The sequence below is a fragment of the Siphateles boraxobius genome, unplaced genomic scaffold, assembly GCF_051911475.1.
Source record: "Siphateles boraxobius isolate OS27281-9 unplaced genomic scaffold, OSU_SipBor_1 66, whole genome shotgun sequence".
In the NCBI taxonomy this organism is placed as follows: Eukaryota; Metazoa; Chordata; class Actinopteri; order Cypriniformes; family Leuciscidae; genus Siphateles; species Siphateles boraxobius.
The window spans coordinates 29,364,608-29,386,405 of NW_027509193.1; the positions used below are offsets into that span (position 1 = coordinate 29,364,608).

The 21,798-nt window shown below is 37.4% G+C and overlaps 3 protein-coding genes across 6 annotated transcripts in view; 2 read left to right on the forward strand and 1 right to left on the reverse strand.

Moving 5' to 3' along the window:
• The first annotated feature begins 2,217 nt into the window (after positions 1 to 2,217).
• Positions 2,218 to 11,017, forward strand: gper1 (G protein-coupled estrogen receptor 1). 2 transcript variants are annotated; one of them, XR_013196856.1, is made up of 3 exons: positions 2,218 to 2,318; positions 6,176 to 6,268; positions 9,261 to 9,392. XR_013196856.1 is itself a non-coding variant. In XM_077213498.1 (2 exons), the coding sequence occupies exon 2, from the start codon at positions 9,657 to 9,659 to the stop codon at positions 10,716 to 10,718; it is 1,062 nt and encodes a 353-aa protein (XP_077069613.1). In that variant the 5' UTR covers positions 6,103 to 6,268; positions 9,261 to 9,656; the 3' UTR covers positions 10,719 to 11,017. The 2 variants fall into 2 exon arrangements, 1 of the variants encoding a protein (XP_077069613.1); XM_077213498.1 differs by lacking the exon at positions 2,218 to 2,318 and having other exon boundaries at positions 6,103 to 6,268; positions 9,261 to 11,017.
• A 3,975-nt stretch (positions 11,018 to 14,992) lies between these two features.
• h3f3a (H3 histone, family 3A) lies at positions 14,993 to 16,807 on the reverse strand. Of its 2 annotated transcripts, none has more exons than XM_077213523.1 (4): positions 16,717 to 16,807; positions 15,692 to 15,832; positions 15,441 to 15,594; positions 14,993 to 15,365 (listed from the first exon to the last, which is right to left on the reverse strand). In XM_077213523.1, the coding sequence occupies exons 2-4, from the start codon at positions 15,817 to 15,819 to the stop codon at positions 15,237 to 15,239; spliced, it is 411 nt and encodes a 136-aa protein (XP_077069638.1). In that variant the 5' UTR covers positions 15,820 to 15,832; positions 16,717 to 16,807; the 3' UTR covers positions 14,993 to 15,236. The 2 variants fall into 2 exon arrangements, with proteins under 2 accessions (XP_077069638.1, XP_077069639.1); XM_077213524.1 differs by having other exon boundaries at positions 16,723 to 16,776.
• Positions 16,808 to 17,370: 563 nt separating this feature from the next.
• unkl (unk like zinc finger) overlaps positions 17,371 to 21,798 on the forward strand; it is a 32,025-nt gene continuing 27,597 nt past the window's right edge. For both annotated transcript variants that reach the window (XM_077213452.1, XM_077213453.1), the window contains exons 1-2: positions 17,371 to 17,510; positions 18,407 to 18,616. In XM_077213452.1, the coding sequence (XP_077069567.1) occupies positions 17,446 to 17,510; positions 18,407 to 18,616 (275 nt within the window). In that variant the 5' untranslated portion in view covers positions 17,371 to 17,445. The remainder of the gene's footprint in view (positions 17,511 to 18,406; positions 18,617 to 21,798) is intronic.

The following is a 21,798-nucleotide window of genomic DNA, read 5'->3' on the forward strand; positions in this document are numbered from 1 at the left end:
CCAGCATACATTGACGAACAGATATTTGTCAAGAGTTACATGTATCTCTAGTAATGCATTAACACTGTCTGATTAGATGAACTACTTTCTCTTTTATGAGAATCAATGTGACATTCGGTGGCGTCCAAAATCTATTTTCACAGTCAAAGGTCCAAAATCTATTTTCACAGTCAAAATCTAATTTAAACCTGGAAACAACCAGAAAGTTTTAGTAACATTTTAAACAATGTTATGAAGTAAAATGACTAAGAACTATCTCTGATTTTGAACTATTTCTAGGGCATTATGCACATTGTTCATGTGACACTTTGTACAGACAGTCAGATATTTGTCTTCACTTGAAGCACAATAATCTCTTTGGATCACCTCGAATCACGCTGGAGAACAAGATCGTCATGTTCTTTTAGAATTAATAGCTTGAGTGCTGCTGTTTTTAAAGCACAAACTAAATACTAAGACATTCTGTACTTTTCATTTCCATGCTAATTTTTGTGCTGATAATATAATATTAAATATTTTTTGTTTGTTTGTTTTCTTATATAAAGTATTTTCACCAGTGGTCTCAGAATTGTAGACATAATTTTGACACGTTATCACGCTATGGATCAAGTTAGATTGCATCACATTTTGGACAGTGAGTCATTGATTTCAAGTAAAGCATTAAACGTTAAAGGCCGATGGTATTGTGTCCCTTTATGTAGGCCTATGCATACACCTATTGTGCTCTCTTTCTTTACTCTAGTCACAGGAGTAGCAGCGAATTATCAAGCTACGGGGACAGCAGTGAACACTGAGCTTTAAAAATGCTAAATAAATAAATATCCTACATTTATCATAATAAATGCAGCTTTCACTTGAACAAAGCGGAAGAGGTCACAAAAGGTTTTTACTTGTCACCCACAAGGGTGTCACTCATTGTGTTTTGCTGCTTGTTGTTGAGCAGACAGCTGGAGCATAATGCTGTGCTCACCCCTCGGCTCATTCCCACAGGTGCAGGAATCTGTCACAACAATCACTGCACTGACTCACTCAAGGCCACTGACCTCTAACATGCCTGCCTTTGAGAAAGCTGCTGCTCTCTTGTCTTGACCACTGAAAATAGCATTTGACCAAACCATTCAACAAAGCAATTGACGGTATAATGTTACAGCTGCATTCCCAGAGAATTGCTTTTTATTCCTTTCAACAACATTAAAACATAAAAACATTTAGAAAACATAAAAACAAAGCTTCTGTGAGAAGAAACAAAATCCATAATTTACACATTGACTCCACCCTGTGTTCAAAAAGAATAGTGCAACAGGAGCAACTCCGTTAAATGGACATTCAGAGATTAAAACGTTTCTTTTCTAAATTCATCCACTGCAGAAGCACGAATATGGAAATGAACATTAAATCTTTGTGCACTCCCCATGCTGACTCTCATTTCCTAACTTAACTCTTACACAGAATTAGCAGAGGAATTCACCGCAAAAAAGTAGCCTAGCCTAAGGGAAAAATAGTGCAATCCGTTCAGAATCGTATTACAGTAAAATGCGTGTTCTGGACCTTGTCAATGTCATCCTGTGGCTGAAGCTTATTGCATACTAGACAGAGCTTTGTAGGCATGTTGACGCTTTAATCTTTGTGTTAGCCATGTTCCTGTGTTATGAATTCATTTCGTCCTGGGACTGTCCTTGCTGCACTCAGAATGTAACATGTCAGTTTGCTGCATGCATGTATACAGGGCTGTCCATTGATTAAGCCAATACATTTGAATTTTTATCTTGATTTCACGATTAGTTCATTGAATCGCAGTTTTGTAGCCTATATATCAACATTTGAGAAAATGCTGTGAATTCTTTTTTAGTGAGTCCTTCCGCACGTTACATTGGTGGTAACGCCTAACTGTCACTGTCTGTGAGCAGCAAATCATCAAATCATTCACTCAACCGAATGATTCAAAGATGCTAATACATTCAGGAAGGAAACACCACAAATTGTTTGTTTACTCGGAAACGCAGCAGTTAATTCGTTTTGACTTCGTTTGGTGCTATTTCACTGGATCAAAAATAGACAAAGTAACTGGCAATAACCTATGTGTAAATGTAAGTTACTCAATATTAACTTCTTGTTTATTGAACTGCTGTAGGCCCTACAAGCAAAATCATTCAGCCAACAGTGCAGTTGGTATTCATAAAAATTGCACTATTGCTCGAGTGATATGCCATGAACTGAGTTTTAAAGATGTAGTCTGTTTGTCTGTCTACTCACCTGGTCTTTCTGTCGGTTTCAACCAAACCTCATTGGAAAAACGTGTGGAGACATTCTGCAAAATGGTAGGCTATTACTTCTTGCATGTTTTGCACACTTGCTAAGTGAGGGCTAAAATAGCGTTCAGTTTAATCTGAAACATACGTATATGGTGAATCTGCCAACGATTTATTACGTTGGCTGTTATATAGGCCTACGTATTGCTGCAGTTTGGAAATTAAATATAAACCTAATGTTAACAAAAGCAAAAATTGGATAAAAACACATTTTCTGAGGCAACCATGCCATTTTAGATTGTTTCTAGAACTGTTTGATGTTTTTATAGTGCAATGCATGCTGTATGTGAGCCATTGCTAGTTTACTACTAAAAAAACATGCATATTGAGCTTGCTAAGTGATGCAAGCATCGAAATTAATTTACAAATCATGCACCATGGTAAACATGTTTTGAGGTCCTAACATAACATTGTTCAAGAAACAGTTTGAAAATAAGTCTATTAATCGATAATCGCCATCTAGAAGTAATTTGAGTGAACAGTAATAAAGTTTGTTTGTGGTTTACTGCCAGTTATGGTCATTTCAGCTGGGAATGTCATGTACACAGCAGAGTAGATGTTATGTTTTCCAGTCATGAATCTGTTATCCCTTAACTTACCTTCGCTGTGTTGCTATGGTGATTCTTATAAGACAGACCACCAGTTTAGTTCAAAAATGATGTAGTGCTCTTCTGGATTGTAAGTCACCAGCTCACTCTTGTGTGAATCCAAGACGTTCGATAATAGGGGTCCTTTCAGTTATAAAATGTTAAGTTTGTCACCAAACTCTCCTTTAAGTCAATTTGTGAACCCCAAATGGCACGATTGATTAGTGCTCTGTCTCCAAAAAGATAAGTGTATCAACTAATTTTATGGATCTCAGAGCTCACACTAGGACAGTTTTTTCAGAAAGAGCACAGTTCCTAGAACCTTAATGGCCATGCCATTAAGACATAACTGTGTTAGGAAGATCGTGCCACTCAGTTTGCATTTAACACTAACACATGCAGGTTAGAGCATCAGGCTTCCACCACATATACCCACCACATGTAATTACATCCGGGACACGATCAGGCATGTAAAGTGAGAAAAGCAGTTTCATGCTGTATGTAACTCCTCAGTTGTTCCCGGCATCATAATTAATCTGTTCCCTCCAGATTGTTCTACGAGTCTCTCATTTGTTCTACAATTGTATTGATAGAGAGTTTAATAGAAGGAGTCAAACAACAGCCTCTCTATTTAAGAGCAATACCTCTGGGAAAATGATACTTGGGAGTAGGTGGAGACTTTGGGACTGTAAATCATCTTGTAAGTAATCATCTTGGCTGTATATCTCATTTCAAATGAAATTATATTGAACTGACTTAAAAAGGAATTGAATCTTGTATAAAAAAGTTTAAAATTGCTTAACTTATTTTGATGAGTTAAAGTAATGTAAAAACATATGTTGCCTCGACTTATTGATCATATACATTTTTTTTTATTTACCCTATATCGATTATTTACCTAAATAGAGTGCAGTCTTTTAATTCTAAAAAGAATGCAGTGTTCCATAAAATTGTGACTCCCAGGAATTGACATCATTTGGACCCTTTCTACAACACTGTAAGAAGACATTTTCAAAATTTTTACACAAATTGTAGTGTATTTGACTAGCCCCTTTTTAGTGACAGGATAATTAAGGCCACATTTTAAATCTTGTTGTTTGTTCTTTCAATTCACTTGTACATGTTCAAGTGCATTTAACTGATCTTTTGTGAAATGTGCTCTAACAGAGGGGCATGTTGTCACACAGACCATGTAGACCATGTTAACGTTTTAAACGTTGAATGGTTTTTAAGGTAATTTAAACTTAAAAAATGACAAAGCACAAAATCATTAATTGAACTGCAAAATTATAAAGGGTAACACAAATATAAGGTGCAGTTATTTTGATCAATAAAGTAATACACAATAATATCTGTTACAGTTTTTCTCAATCACTTCTCAATCGAGATTTTTGTTCTCAAAACAATAATTTCAGATCTCTGATCTCTGAATTTCTTGTTCACGTCAGATTTTAATTTCTTATTGATTTAAACAAATTGCATGTGTTTTGGCACATGTGCAAAAGAGTATGTAGAATTGTCTACAATTTGCATTATAACTAAATGCACATGGCTTGTTGATCAATACTGATGAGTTGATTCTCAGTAAAACTGTCAAACTCTTTACAACTTCTAAACATTTATTCATCATGTGAGCCTTCACATGCAAAATGATCCATTCAATCATCAGAATCTGTCAGTGATGCATGGATATTTCATAAATACCTAGGACATGGAAAGTTATAACGCCTGCTGAATTGGCAAATGGCCTGCGAGTGTAATGACATCACAATCTTACCAATCAACCAATCAGGTTTGGAAGCTTACAGTAGGCTATATGGAGTTTGCCCAGCACAATTACTACCATTTCTGAACACGGAGGAAAGCCAAATCCCTAAACAGCAACAGCAGTTTATTTTTGTAGCAATGTGTTACATATAAACTGAAAATACACAGTTGCTTGTCTTGGAAGAGCAAGAGATGTAAGAATGTGTGGTTCTAGTGGAAGACATAGAAACAGTCAAATGAACAAGCATCTGTGAATTTTCAGTTAACGTAACACATTTCTTCAAAAATGTGCTGTAAAGTTCCGTACCACTTTATATTAGGTGTCTTTAACTACTATTTTAAATAAAGATGGTGGGGTTGGGTGGATGGATGGAAGAAAGGAATAGATAAATGGATATATAGATAGATAGATAGATAGATATACAGACAGACAGATTGAGTATTTATTAATATAATTATTAATTACTTATTTTATTATCTTATATTAAGTAATGAATTAAACAGTGTAAACTGTTCTGTATCTAAATCCCAAGTTTCTATAGTTCTGTATTTGTTGATTTCCTAATCTGAAATGTTCTTTCTGTGATAGCAAAGAGTATGTATGCATCCCAGTCTGACAGGGATTCTCACCGAGCCATTGACTTCAGGATGTTCTACACAAACCTCTTTGAAGACGCACATAAAAGAGCCCTCAATCTTTCTGTAAACCCGTCCTGACACAGAGGGACTGATAAGGTGAACAGAATCCATCCGTGTTAAGAAAATCGAATTACAAGCATAATAGTTTGTGGCTCAGTAATCCCTTGGCCGACAAAGGCTTAGCTACCCCTCATTCTACAAATAAAGGGTCATATTGGTTCTCCGTCCAACATTGTACTGCACCGCTAAATGATCAACATCTCACTTATGATCTTATGCATATTTTGCATTCTCTCAATGTTCTCAGAGATAGGCTATTTTAACATACTACACACAGTAGTGAAACCATCTCTTCAAATTTGGCACTGAACAATACAGATTATTCCAGCTAATTAGAGCGTTTGTTTAGCGCGGCCATCATTTGAACAAGTGTCTCACTCGGATACGAGCACTTTACATCATGTTAAATGCTTAAAACCTGACCAAGTGTATTAAATATACTCGATTATTCATCATCAGAGTCCTTGATGAAGTCATGCATCAGGGACGTCTCGTCCCGAGTCTGGAGCATTTAAAACAACCTGGCCTGGTTATTTCTCCATCGTTCTTTTGCACTAAATGAGTGCTAGTGTCATGGATGTGACAGCAGTCATATGTCCTGTGCTAAGTAACTGTCGTTGGTGGGTTTCCTGCTATTGATGCTGCCCACGTGCGTGTGGCCGTGCTGGGGGAAGTCAGAACAGAGAGAGAGAGAGAGAGAGAGAGGAGGAGGTAGAGGGGTGGCTAGTGAACAAGTGGCCAGAAAAGAAGGAAGCTGTAGTTATATTCTTCTCTGGACCATCTCAATGACAGAAGCGAGTTGCCTTATAACAGTAGGTGGCGCAGACGGTGGATCTTGTCCTGGTAAAGGGATTACAAATCTGCAGAAACTCTACACTGACTGCATCACAAGCCCTCGTGAATAAAGTAAGTGACTTTTTGACTCTATTATTTTCACTGCATGGGACTCAATTTCATTACGTAATAATATATCGCATCATAGTTGAATTACAACCGAAATTAAGTTAATCTGTAAGACAAACGCAGTTGAAAAGACCCAACGGCTGGTGAGCATCTAATTTTGTGTTTTGGATGCAAGTGTGAAGATAAAGACTTTACATTCGTAATATCCCAGATACCCCTTTGTTGTGTGTTGAAAAAAATATTTATAATGGTCATTTTGAAATTAACCTTTAATTTTCTTTAACATGTTTGAATGGAAACATACCTTGTCTGTAAAAACAAGAAAAAGTCACAAATGACTGTTTTACAAATACATTTGTTTTAATACATTTAAAGTTAATACATGAATATTAGACGATAAACGTTAACTTAAACAAAAGACGAAATTAAGAAAAACAAGAAATGCTGCATTTAAATAAGTTATATTAAGTTAAATTAAAATGAAGTTTAATTCAAAATATTAATAAATACTATAAAATGACACATGCATAACAACATTGAAATAATATTTAAAGTGAAATTCAAATGAAAATTCAATAATTAATGCTCAATATTATATTTGGGGTCTATGAGTCCCCAGACGTAAGTAATGTAAAAAATTATATATATATATATATATATATATATATATATTTTTTTTTTTTTTTTTTTAATTAAAATATTTTATCAATAATTTCTCATAATATTTGATTATGAAAGTCATCCAAAATTACCTGATAATTGAATGTTAAGTATGTTTTTGTTTTGTTTTTTACTATTGAAATGTCTATGGAACAGGAGGGTTAATATCTTACCCAGCCAGACTATTTAGGTCAACCAGCTTCCCTAAAGACTATGCTGGTGGACTGTCTTCCCCTGTCTATAGTTTTGTTGGACACACTCTAAAAATGCTGGGTTGTTTCAACCCAAGTTTGTAATATGGATAAACCCGACCATTGGGTTTAAAATGTAATTTAAAAATTGGGTTTGTCCATATTCGACTCACAAGTGGACACAACCCAGCATTTTTTTAGAGTGTAGCTTGGCTTTGTTTTTGCACCTGTTAGACCAGCACCAAAGCATCATGAACCAGCATAAACCAGCCTGGAACATCATGGAAATTCATGCTAGTTAATATAGTCTTTTCAACAGGGGACAAAAAAGTCTGAAGTCTTCTATTGCAGTTTAATTTCACAGATGCACAGAGATTTCAAATAATTGATGAAGCAGCTCAGTCATTCTTCTCTCTGTCTCTCCAAATGAGCCTTTCAATTATCTGGGAGCTTGTGTGCTTGTCTTGTGTTACTCCATCACTAATATCCTGATAAATTGTTCATGTCATCTTGCAGCTGTGAGTAAATTTGGGAAAGGATTATATTGTCCTGGGTCTTTTGAAGAAGATGTAATTTTAGGCAATAACAAATGCTCCTTTATCTATTATGCAGAGAGGAACTTTGAATGAGTCTGCTGTTGAGAATGAAGTACAATTATTGCATCAGACTCAGACTTTCACAGTTTTGTTTTTTATGGTTATTCTGAAATGAAAGCAACATTTTATTAGTTTATAGTAGTAGCTTAATGGCATCTAATGTGCACTGTGATTATATATCCAAGATTAAGAAAACTTTAAAGTGACATTTTTCTAAATACATTTTTCTCTATTTCTATTGAGACAGATATGGCAAACTGTCAATCAAAGTAAAGGCTGCATTTGATTGCACTGCGTGTGGTATTGTCCAAGTATCCAAACCTCTATGCTCTTAAAAAACCAACTGCATAAGGCTGAAAATAAGTGGTCTAATTTTGGATAGATGGCCGTACTTTGTAAACGTTTCTGCTGCATGCCGGCCCATTTCATTTGGGGTTTAATCTGGGTGGATTCCTTTAAAGGTTGATGTATTCTGAGTCCAGACCGGTCACATAGACCTTATAAAATCACAGTTTTGTTTTGTTAAAAAAATGATGTAGCCTTTGTTGCAATTATCTATGTCGGAATTGAAAAGTTTCATATGCCCTGATTGGCCACTGAAGGTCAGTGTTTTCTGCCGTACCTAATTTTAGTTCTCATTAAGATACCAAATTTATTTGGATTAATACAGATCCTATATCTAAATATCTACATTTCCATTTCAAATATATGGTAATTGTTGCATAATGGGTATTTTAAATAGCATGGAATATTAGATTTATCTTTACACATCATTATTCATGATATACATGGTCCTGGCATATTAATCTAAAATTACTAATATAATGAGATGAGATTGTTATTTTGACACCCATTAACTCTGTGTCAGGGGGAGATTATCACAGTTTACTACCTTGGAGAGTTTATCTCTCCAAAATCGCAATTAATTAGTGTAATCAAAATCAGTTATGAACATGTTATGTAGCCCAGTTAGCCTCCCGAGAAGAAAATCTACTTGGACTATATCTATTCCTATGAAGCAGTTGTACAGCTCGTCTTTTTGCTGTTTAATAATTGTGAGTTTAGCACATGGGTCTGACAGCTCAGGGTGCTTCAATGCATCTGTTTAAGACATCGCTTTGCATTTTAATAAACTTGTAGACACTCAATCCTTAAGGAGAATCGCTTAAAAACTGTTATGAGAGCTGCCATCAAGTGCAAAAGCAGATATTTAACATGATATTTTCATTAAAGGTATGGTATGACTTACCATCCGAAGCAGACTGTATGACTTTCTATCAGATATTTTAAAAAAATGTTGCTGTTTTAGACCCCATAGACTTTCAGTGTATGCAAAAAAACCGATTAAAATAGTTTTTTTCAAAATATGTTTTCCTCAAGAGGGAAAGTCATACAGGTTTGGAATGAGCTGAAGATTATGACAGAATTTGTTTTGTTTTTTTGTGGTGGACTATCCATATAATATGTCAATAAAACAGGTGATGCCACAAAATAAACTTTAGTCTTCAGATATTATTTTCCTTCTTTCTCTCTCTTTCTCTCGATCAGGTGTCAAAGTGGTGGTGTCATTGGCGGACTAAAAAAATCATGCTTACGGACTAGAGGAGAGCAGACTGCACTGGATCAAAAACGTATAAAGAGCAAAGTGTGCTAAAGAATAAAAAGAAGCACAATCCCTAAAGAGAGACTCTTGGTGTTGGTGCAATGGATCACACAAGTCCAGGCAGCCTCCATAGCTGAGAGACTGCCCTGAAAATGGAGGTCTTCTACCCTGGCTGCATTTCTTTCTGGATGGCATGTACCAAACTCTGAGCCGTGTCCACGTGTTAAGTCATCAGAATGCAAATGCAGCATGAAGGATCCTCTCTACAAAGTGAACTGGGCACTGACACAAATGAAGTATGTAGCACCATTCAAAGCATCTAAAACAGAGACTTGGCCAGTATGGAAGAGCAGACTACCACTGTGATAACGATTTACGTGAATGGCACTGAGCAGTTCAATGCTTCGTATGAATTCAACCTAACCGATGTGAACGAAAGCATAGACACCTATGAGTTTTACGTCATCGGCCTGTTCCTCTCCTGCCTGTACACAATTTTCCTGTTCCCCATCGGCTTCATCGGGAACATCCTCATTTTGGTGGTCAACCTCAACCACAGGGACAAGATGACCATCCCTGATCTGTACTTCGTCAACCTGGCCGTGGCGGACCTTATTCTAGTGGCGGATTCGCTCATTGAGGTCTTCAATCTCAACGAGAAGTACTACGACTATGCCGTCCTCTGTACCTTCATGTCGCTTTTCCTCCAGGTGAACATGTACAGCAGCATCTTCTTCCTGACATGGATGAGTTTCGACCGCTATGTCGCTCTCGCCAGCTCCATTAGCAGCAGTCCGCTGCGAACTATGCAGCACGCCAAACTCAGCTGCAGCCTCATCTGGATGGCCTCCATCCTGGCGACTCTGCTTCCCTTCACCATCGTGCAGACGCAACACACCGGTGAGGTGCACTTCTGCTTCGCCAACGTCTTCGAGATCCAGTGGCTGGAGGTGACGATTGGATTTCTGGTGCCCTTCTCAATCATTGGCATGTGCTACTCCCTAATCGTCCGCATCCTCATGCGTGCCCAGAAGCACAAGGGACTGTGGCCTCGCCGGCAGAAGGCCCTGCGCATGATTGTTGTGGTTGTGCTGGTGTTCTTTATTTGCTGGCTGCCCGAGAACGTCTACATTAGCATCCAGCTGCTCCAGGGCATGGCCGATCCATCGAAACGCAGCGACACCACGCTGTGGCACGACTACCCGTTGACCGGGCACATCGTCAACCTGGCTGCGTTCTCCAACAGCTGCCTGAACCCCATCATATACAGCTTCCTCGGGGAGACTTTCAGGGACAAGCTACGGCTCTTCATCAAGCGGAAGGCCAACTGGTCCGTGGTCTACCGCTTCTGTAATCACACTCTGGACTTGCACATCCCTGTCAGAGGCGAGTCTGAAGTGTAGCGTGGGTTCGGCAGCCTGAAGTTCCGGAAGTTATCATCTGCCTTGTCTTGCTTTCCAGAACTTGATCAAGAAGTGACATGTGGGTTGATGTAACGAACACTGCTTCATGTTTAAGTCAGCTGGGTGAAATAAGGATTATATGCTGATGAAGTGGATTACAAGGCACGGAAGCAGAGCTTGGACTTTGCAGATAATTTAAATAAATAGAGATGGCATGTCAAAAACAAAGACTTTTATTGGACCATATTCTCTCTGAGCCCATTCTAAAGTAACAAATAAAGTCATCGAAGTGCCTGCGACCCATTTCCTGTCTGAGTCATTGCGAAATATATTCTCCTGTTCATATATTGACGTTATTGAATCCGATGCAATCAACGACTTGGTCTGTTCTGCTTCAAGACTGAATAAATGCATATTTTGTAGGATTTTTTTTTTATTCCCAAAAAATTTTTATTCCTGAAAATGTGAGAATTTAGACAATTTCAAGTGTGAGATTTACTTCCAGCCACGTTTAGGGATTCCGTAAACAGTAATGATGTTTGACAAGGTGAAGTTCATGTGCAAGGTTTACATGGAAAAACATCATTAGGGAAACAACACAGTAAATTCAGCTCAATCCACACATATTTGGTGGATTACTGCTCATTTGGACAAGTGTTAGCGACACTGAACCCAGGTGTTGGCTCTTGTTTCCCTGAAGTTGAAGTCAGTGGGCAGGTGTTGTGCAAAGCGGGATATAAACACATTATCCAAGACTTCAGATGTGCAGCGTCCAACACTGCTGTTTATTTGATCCATACTGCCGTCCATTTCTTTCCCATTCCTTTAGCAAAAACAAGGACGCTTGCAGTGAATCGCTTTGAACTCTATGAAGTAATTCCACAAAGGTTTAATTTATTTAGAATCAAACTGTTCATTGTCAAGACTGTTTTGATACACAGTAAGACCTGAAATTATTTGGTTTCACTCTTTGTCAAGGATGTGTTAAGATGATTCGAGTATCACTCATGCTTTCATATTTTTGTATACAGAAAATGATTACAAAATGATAACAAGAGTGTCGGTCTTGATAACAGGAAGCTGATGTTCTCCCCTAGAGAGAGCCCTCTCATGCCACGGGCTAAAACAATATATGACTCGAATTAATCATAAACACAGTGGCAGTCTGAGGGCTCCTTCCCAAGTAAAATAGAACAAAGATAAACAAATAAAAGGAAAATGAGGATTTAAAAAAATAATCCGAAGGTTGGTCTCTGGAGGGATTTGTATCAGTCCAGTTGAGCAGTGCATCAGAATGATGTTTAATCAATACAGCGGTCTGGGTGAAGCATGATGTAATGCATTCGAGCCTGAAAGAGCTGATTTCATGAATCGTTGAATAACCCCATTTTCACATTAAAGCAATACAATGATCTTATTTTGTAATATTTAGGTTTTACTAGAAAGTTGTCTGCTACACTATAGAAAGGCGAAGCGATATTGATGCATAATTGATTTATTCCCTTCTTAGATGGAACATATTGCACTGCAGTACAGTACAATAAAATATAGGGTTGGTTTTACTTCACAGGTAAATCACTTACTGTTTATTAAATCGACTGGCCTGCACAAACAGTTTTGGTCACAGACTATTTTGAGTCAATCAGTTAAGCCATATAAATATGAGATGAACATGTGTTTTAAAATATAGCAATGCCTTGGCAACTGAAACTGAATATAAAATAAGCTGAAGAACTAAAATAACTTTGCTACTACATGTCAACTAACTCTCATTGTGTTAGACTGGTAGGGTTTGTGTTAGTAGAATAAGTTGACATTAACGTGCAAAGTTACTTATAGTCAGAATGTCTGTTGTGGAGCATCAAAATAAAGTGTTAGCAGATATTAATTAAGCAGACACTCTACGAATACTATAATGACAGTTAGTTAACATGTAGTTGCAAAATTACTTATTACTAGAATGTCTAAAGTGGACTATCGAAATACAGTGTTACCAAATTCTTAAAACTTAAAGTATAATGACAGCTTCAGATATATGTTAAAAAGTGTATTTAAAATATTAAGAAATACTATAATAGTAAATAATTCTAAAATAATACTTGCTCTGGATTTAATGACAACTCTGATTGTGGATAAAGATCATTTGGAGAAAGCTGCTTTTTGATTGTAAAATCTATTTGTTGAGATGGTTTATGGTTGATAAAAATGCAATACAACTATTAGTCAAAATAATGACTGTATGTCTCCAGCATCTTTCAGTATATGGAGTGTTAGAGATACAGCCTGGCAAAACCAAGAAATGTTTTTCCAGCTGTGACCGTCCATCCTGGGAAAAATATGTAACCATGGTTTGAATAACTATTCATGAATTTGTATAGACATCATTACTATTAAATGGTAAAAAAAAAACAAAAAAAACAACAACAACAAAAAAACATTAAAACATGAACTTAAGTGACTTGGGGAAACTTCTGTCTCTGACAGACCTATAGGGCATGGGTAAGTTTGTGTGCCTCAAACAGAGATTTGAGAATCCATGAGGAGAACAGCCTTAGGATGTGAGCATCCCACAAAGATACAGAAAAGTGAAATAACGACAGCCAGGCTCATTAGACAACAGAGCCGAAACCCGGATCCCCACAGTCGATCCCCTGGGAAAAGAGCCAAAGCGAGACATGTAGTTAATTTCATATCTGTATAAATACAAATAAATAGACACGGGACGACTCTGAGAAAGAGACAGAGCAAGAGGTGACGGGCAGAGACTGTGAGAAGAGTGTGTGTGTCTGCAGCTGTGACCGGAGTAGGGCTCAGGGTTGAAGGATCTTACGTCATTGCGTCCTATTTGTCTGTGAGATTTCTCTTTTGATGCGGTTAAATGAATCTGTTCATCAAGCTCATGCCGTCTAATGGTTTTCAATGCTTATATTCTTACTGTTTGTATTCACACATACACAATTTAAACCTCAATACATTTGAACACTCAAAAAGTTCTTCGTATTTGCATTGATCCAAATCATTTTCACAAAAATATTGTGGCTTGGAAGGAGAATGACAAGCTGAAAGCTTATAAAACACAAGGCGTACAACACCGAAGCGCGACTGCCTTTTGTCAGGTAATTAAAGTAGTGAGAATTAATGCATATGTTTAGGGAACATGGGTTTGAATAAAAGATCTGATTCACAATTACATTTGCATATTATAATATACTCTAAGAAAAAAAAAAACGGATGTAATTTAGGTAACATCAAGAGGGTCTATTAGAGCATTGCACAAGTGTTTCAGTTTAGAAGTGTAGCTCTTATAATGGCTCAAAATAAATACCATAAGTAAAAACATACATAACATAGGCTAAACCAGAACATTAAGATACTAAAAAAAGAAAAAAAAACTAAGCGCAAACTCACCACGAGAGGGCGACAAAAACGAGATCATTCAGGAAGATAATCCAGTCTGGGATTGAGACAAGTTTGCAGGTGCAGAGTAATGGCATTTTATAAAATACGGAAAAATGTAATGACACCTCAGTGTTTGGACGAGTGTTCAGCTGGGTGAAAGGTTCAATATTGTCGAGTAACAGCCTATAAACCAGCTTCGATCAGTGTAGGCTAAATGTGCGATTTTCTGTTTAAAAACAAAGTACACAGCTTAAGTCAGTTTAATTTAAACGCATAACTGCATTAGTATGTCTTAGTATTGTAAAACAAATTGAAAATTTATAAAACTTTATACTTTGCTTTAAGTCAGCAAGATAACAGTCAATGCATTCATACAAACTTTAATCCAGCAGGGTCAGTTAGTTTTGACAAAGCCAAGCATGAGGTGTAGGTCATTTTTCAAGTGAAACAAGCATAGACACTGCACACTCCAATGTAACTATTTGAATAATTTCATTTTCCAATGCTACATCGATGTCTTAAACACATTGCAGGCTTAATTGACATAACTTTTTATTCTTTTGTGTATAAATATAATTTGCCATTGCATCAAATATGGTGAATTATATGTATAACGTACAATTAGAAAGACCATCCCCAAACACAAAAATACAAAAACTAAATATAATTTGATGTCAGCTTTGATGGAAAGGATGCAAACTGCATAAAAACGACACGATCCTGTCCTCGTGGAGGAAAGACTTGTCTACATGCAACAAACCAGGTAGCTTTCATCTAATAAAACTAGAAAAACACAACACAAGCACTGTCGTATAAGTCTTCAGTAGAAATCCATTGAAGCATTTTAAACAAAAAACACAGAATAACCAGCACAATTTTGAGGTAGAGTAATTTTATTTACAACCCAATGATGAATGTAAAAGATACGTGATAAATATGTTACGCATGCAACTAAAGCCGCTTCACAATGAGCTCTACAATGGTTTATCTAGACACACTCACTTTAAAAACCTGAGTATGTAAGGAATGCTTTACAAAATGACTCAATGTACAAATCCATTGCTTTTACTTTGAGTGTTTCTCAATAAAAGTAAAAAATAAAACAATAAAATATAAAAATTAGGCCCTCTCTCCTCTGATTCGCCTTGCAAGCTGGATGTCCTTGGGCATGATTGTGACTCTCTTGGCATGAATGGCGCACAAGTTAGTGTCCTCAAACAGGCCAACAAGGTAAGCCTCACTTGCTTCCTGTAACAAGACAAGAAAGTTAATATTGGATATAAAGTTTAAGTATAAAGTATATTTAAAAAAGTAATAACGCACCTGAAGTGCACCAATGGCTGCACTCTGGAACCTCAGGTCGGTTTTGAAGTCCTGTGCAATCTCCCTGACCAGACGCTGAAATGGCAACTTGCGAATCAGCAACTCTGTTGACTTCTGATAGCGACGGATCTCTCTCAGAGCAACAGTTCCAGGCCTAAAGTGAGGGAGAAAAACATGATTTACCCGTCATAGTAAACTGCATTAACGATGCGTGTTGTTCAGTTAAAAACAGCAGTCTCTCTCAGACTCACCTGTATCTGTGGGGCTTCTTGACGCCACCAGTAGAGGGCGCGCTCTTCCTCGCGGCTTTAGTCGCCAGCTGTTTTCTTGGCGCCTTTCCTCCAGTAGATTTACGTGCGGTCTGCTTGGTACGAGCCATTTTCTCTCAATCTCTAGGATTAAAAACAAAAACTATTATTTAAATACTGAATTCTTCCCGTTTAAAAAAAAATTCAAACGGTAACTTAAAATGGCGGTATCATCCGGGTCCTCTGGTTTGCTTTCAGCACTTCCGCTCAAGAGCTGTTGCTACTTAGATCTAAAAATATCACGTTTTATAAAAGATATACAACGTCAAGTGCCCACAATATGGATAACTAAACAAACCAGCTGAAACCCATGCGTAATTTGTAATGTGTGAACATTACAGCCAAGTGAGCATCGCAGATGAACATTTGCATTAGACGAAAGGAGATGCTGTTGTTGTTAAACAGCCCCGGTACATCAGCCTCTATCTGCAGCAGGACCCGGTTCATCGCAGATTAAACATAAGCCCACCGCGAAACTCGCTTTTAACTAGGAATACGCCAATTGCGTAATGTAGAAAGAGCGGGAAATGTTCATGTTCAGGGGCACGGGGGAAAGTTAATTTAATGCAGCATTGAACAACTGGTTACTCGCCTCGACCTCTTCAGGAACAAGCTGAACAAACCATTGTCCAAAATGGCGGGCAAAAAGGTAGATCGACAAACCAGCACATATTATCAGATGTCGCCTATAACGTTACTTCCAAAGCCCGCCAAAACTACGAATTTAACTTGTAAAAAAACGCCACATCATATTTAAGTGAACTATGTTCAAGGACAATAGTGTTTGAAATATTAAATCCAAACTAACAAATAAGCCAGAAAATGATCCATCAATAAGCACGAGAAACTGAAAATCCGATCAACTCTGTAAATGTCGTATTGCTTTTTTTTTTAACTAACACTAGTGGAAATATTATGATTACAGTCTAATGTCGAAATATCTACCAAATAATTAAAAGTTTACTCACACAAACCTCGTTGGACCACGATCTTTCTCCCACGGTGTATCTCGTATTTGAAAAAGAGAGGGTTGGACTTCTATTTATATATTTCCGTGGCTTGCCGCGTAGACACGCCCATGACTGACGTTTTCGTTTCTCAATGGTTCAACGTAAAACAACCCCCTCTCGTCGTTTCTCTCTATTTACTGTACATTGTTTACCTTTTTAAATGATTTTTAATATGTAATTTGTCCCACAGCTGATAATGTATTCATAAAAAATTATTATGAGTAAAAAAAGTTGATTTCCAACTGGAGTAACATGTACTTGAAATAGGTTTCTTATGACGTTTCCAACCCCCCATTTTGAGATTTGTTTGCGTATTTTTCTAAACAAACTTATTTTAATTGCAGCTCAAATTACAGCGAAATAGTCATAAATCAGCAAACGGTTAATATCAAAAGCATCAGCACTGCACTACTAAGAATTAAGAAATATAAATGCCTTAAGGTAAATAATAAGCAATATGTTATTTTGTGATTTTATTGTTTTGTTATATTTCTAAATAATTTGGACGCCACGTTGCAGTCTACATAAACACGTTTTTTTGCATTATGGCACTGCTGCTATGCAGCATGGTCATTGTCTCTTATTTGTTTGTCCCGCCAGTTGCTCATATTGGCCTTGCAGCGGCGCGCGAGAGCATGAGTAGACGAGAGGGTCCCCGCGCACGCGCTATTATTGTTTTGACTGAAAATGCCGTCGGTTTCGAAAACGGCGGCGAGCGCTTCTCCTCAAACCGAGAAACCAACCCACTATACGTAAGTAAAGTAAACATTAAATAGGCGAAAACACGTTTCTGTGGAAGGTGGTGACTATTCGATAATCGACTGTCGGATTTGTTTTTGTTACGCGTGCTGTTTCCTCTCCCTCTGTGCGTTTTAAAATGGTGCTTTTCCTTTTGTAAATTCCTCCGAATGCACGCGCCTCTCAAATCTCAATGTTGATCAAAATCAACAATCTCATCTCCGCTAAACTTCGCGTTTATTTCCCTATTAACGCGTCGGTCGCGCTATGTGTAATTTAAAACTTAAGAAAGTGCTCTTCGCTTATTTGCTCAGAGCCTGCTCTTGTGAAAATGCTTGAAGACATGTAAACTGGACAACAGCAAAGCGAGCGAGCCGAGACTCTCGCTAGATGTAGCTAGCAGGCTGGTTTGTTAGCTGCATCCGCCTCCTTCCTCGGCCCGTGTTTCTTACTCTACGCACTTTCCCTCCGTACGCATCCTTGGTTTGAATGGAACGTACGTCGAAGATTCTACGTAACTCTGAACGCTAATCGCGGAGTGTTTGGCGTAAGCTTCTAATGTTTTAGTGGAGAGCCTTGATAAATGGCTCACAGTGGCTTTTTTACGCTATAAAACACATTCCGTTCCCATTTAGCGGTGTATAAACACTTACAATGAACATTATATGTTTATAGTTGCTGAAAATGTGGTTTATCATGTAACTAATTTATCTAGGGCTGTATTTGTTGTGGAATTGCCGCGTATAAAAAACTGCGCAGTGTAACAGCAGCCACCACAGCTCCAAACTTTGAACGTAGTTTGACATTACTGTGTCCATTCTGATTTGTTTACATCAGTCAAGCGTAGTGTTTGGTGCGGACGTGGCTGATTCATGACGCTTTTGACCGTGCCTTTCCATTTTAATTCTAGATATTTGAAGGAGTTCAGGACCGAGCAGTGCCCACTGTTTTTGCAGCACAAATGCACACAGCATAGACCATTTACCTGTTTCCACTGGCATTTTCTAAACCAGCGAAGACGGAGACCCATACGGAGAAGAGACGGGACTTTTAATTACAGCCCAGATGTGTATTGCACGAAGTATGATGAAACAACAGGAATATGCCCCGATGGAGACGAGTAAGTAACTTGTTTTTATTATTATTTAGGCCTATACTGAAGTTGAGAAATCATTTAGCAGATGGTAGTAAACTTGCGCGCCAAATGCACGTTGTAACGTTAGTCATATTTGTTTATTTTTGCATAGACAATGTGACGGTTTGTGCTTGGGTTGCTCGAAACGAAGACGTGTTTGCGTCCCTGATTTCAGTTGGGAATGCATGCGCTTTGTGGATCAGATCGGTCGATTGTAAATACACTAACTTACAGTCAGACATTGGGGCTTTCCATTAACCATGAGCATGTTGTAGTTTTTGACTCGTCTTATTGTTTTGTGTAGCACACGCCCTCTTCGTGAAATATGAAGTTGTGCAGATCGTTGTCTTCTAAATCACTGTATGGTTTACTTGGTTAATGTTTTACTCCCCATATTGCCTAATATCTCTCCTCTAAGTTACTTTGTTTGCCGTTCGCTCGATGTGTGTGTGTGTATTTATCTCGAGTTTCACTTCCACTTTTGGCTGATTACTCATCTCTCAGTTCCCAGTTTGCCCTGTGTAAGTTAACAGAAATGTATAGATTCAGTTTGGAAATGAAGTGTTTCTAGCCATCCTTGTGTTTTGAGTGAGCTCAGGGAGCCCACAGACACGCCCCCTGTTCTCTGTCTTGTGATTGGCTCTCCCGTGCACGTACTCTTTTTTTGATTGGTTCATTGCTGTTAGAACGTTCACGATTTCATCTCTTCATAAAAACTCATGTTTACAAAGCACGTTGTTGTAGTTGTTGTTGGGAGGATATTTAAACTCCGACTTTTAATGACTCTCATGTCTAAATTTACTCCAGACAGTTAAATATTTTGTTCTCAGTTCATTTGTTTGAACTGAAAACATTATACACTAAACCATTTATTGATCCCCTGTGGGGAATTATGTTCTATATCTCCATTTTTCCTGCATCCGTTTTGAAAGCCTTGTCACATATGTGTGTATGCCTGTCTACGTTGTTACAAAGCAACCCATGCAGACAGGTTGGTTATGTCTGGACACACACATCTTATTTGATCACTTACAGTTAATAGTTCGGACAGTCTGCCTGAAAAAATCTGATTTGCCTGCAGTTTAAACATAGCCAAAGCTTAATAGAGGAGCCACAGCGTTTATAGGAATGTTCTCATTCACTGCAAATTTAGTATTTATTCATGTATTTCATAACAATGTTGCAATACCTACAGTATTTACATTACAACATTTATTTTATATTACAAAAAACTATTTAGGTGTTTATTTTAGTATTTTTAGAAAAGTCGTTTTGTTTGTTTGTTTTGGCCATTTAATAGTTATCCACCATAACATGAACATAATAATAGACACCAATGATAGTGTTAAAGAATTTTATTTATTGTGTTATTTTTCTTTACTTACACCTGACCTGAAGGTTATTGGATTATTATTATTATTTGTCTTTTGACACAATTTGTACTCTGATTGACTTGCTCTAATGTAAATGGTTAAATAATTACAAAAATAATTTGTCCCGTGTCTCTGCCTTATTGAAATGTATGTCATATAGTTTGTGATCACACATTCATGCATCCAGTAGCAGCAGTCCTATGGTGACATCATTGCTGTTGCCATAGTTACTGTTGCTACCTGAACAAGATGCAGTTGCTATATTTGAGAAGATTATTGGGTATGTAGCATTTTCAGGATGAATCTGCTCAAGCTCCAGGCTGCTTTCTGGATTGTCACAGCCCCATTTTCTGTGTGCCTTAAATCCTGTCTTAAAAATGAAATGCAGATTTCTTATAAATATCTGGTTCTCCTAATCTAATAATTTGCTTTGTGTTGTCATGTATCAGTAATATGCATTACTCCTATTGTACACTTTCAGTCAATTTTAATGCATTTTAAAACTAAACAGCACCTGTGAACAGCACCAAGAATACACATAAAGCCACTTTCACACAGAGATTCCGGAAAATACACGGATAAAGTGACCTGGGATTTGACCCGGGTTCGTTTGATTTTGGTTCATTCACACTGCCAGGGATTTTCCGGAATCGGAGAGTGCGTTCACACACAACCCGTAAAAATCCTCTCTCGAGAAACCACGCTTGTGCATTTTTTTTCTCTGATTCGATCATAAACTAGCGCATTACATACCGGTTCACTAGCCTGCTTTCACTTCACTTCAGCGTCATCATTACGACACGGCATTGGTTACGGCTTTTGTTCACACGGGGCGCGTTCCGGGATTGATCCCGGCAATGTTACTAGGTCCCCAACCCGGGATCAATCCCGTTGATGTCGTATTTGCGTTCACACAGAAGGTGTTCTGGCAATTTCCAGGGATCAACGTGCTGTGTCAAAGGGGCTATACATTTCATAATGTCATGCATTGTAATATACATCCATTGTACTTCAACATATCTTGCTAAACAAGCCGGGAAGTATTTCACAAGTGTTTGACTGTTTTAAAGTTGTGAAAGAGGTTTGCAGTGACATTGGTGCTCGGAACATTGGTGCTCATGTCTCTTTATATTACATAGTACATACATTTAACATATATTTACGTGACAATATATATATATATATATATATATATATATATATATATATATATATATATATATATATATTTGTTGATGAATAAAAAAAAAAATTCGAATAGGCCTAGCTATAATTATTGATAATATAGACACAGTAATTATTTTAAAACAGTGTGCATATGTTCCCGTGTGGAAGTAAGAAACAACCTTATTAAAACAAGCAGTAATTTAACTACACATTTAACAGCGACAGCAAATGTACTTCCTTTAATCTAATCAAACTCACGTTGCCTCTGGAAATAGTAGATTTAGTTCTATTTATAGTGTAGTTTGCAGTTGCAGTGCTGGGAATAAAAGGAGTTCTTGCACAAATTTTTTTCCCCACCTTGTCATAGCAATGACAAAGTTTTGTTGTCTGTTTGGTAACATTTAATTTTGGGTCGAATTCTCACTATTAACTAGCAGCTTATTAGCATGCTTATTACTAGGATATTGGTTGTTTATAAGAACTTATATAAAGCTTATAATGCCCTATTCCGCATGACCATATTCTACATCCCTTAATCATACCCAATGCCTAAACTTAACAACTACCTTACTAACTATAAATAAGCAGTAATTAGGAGTTTGAGGCAAAAGTAATATTTAATAGTGA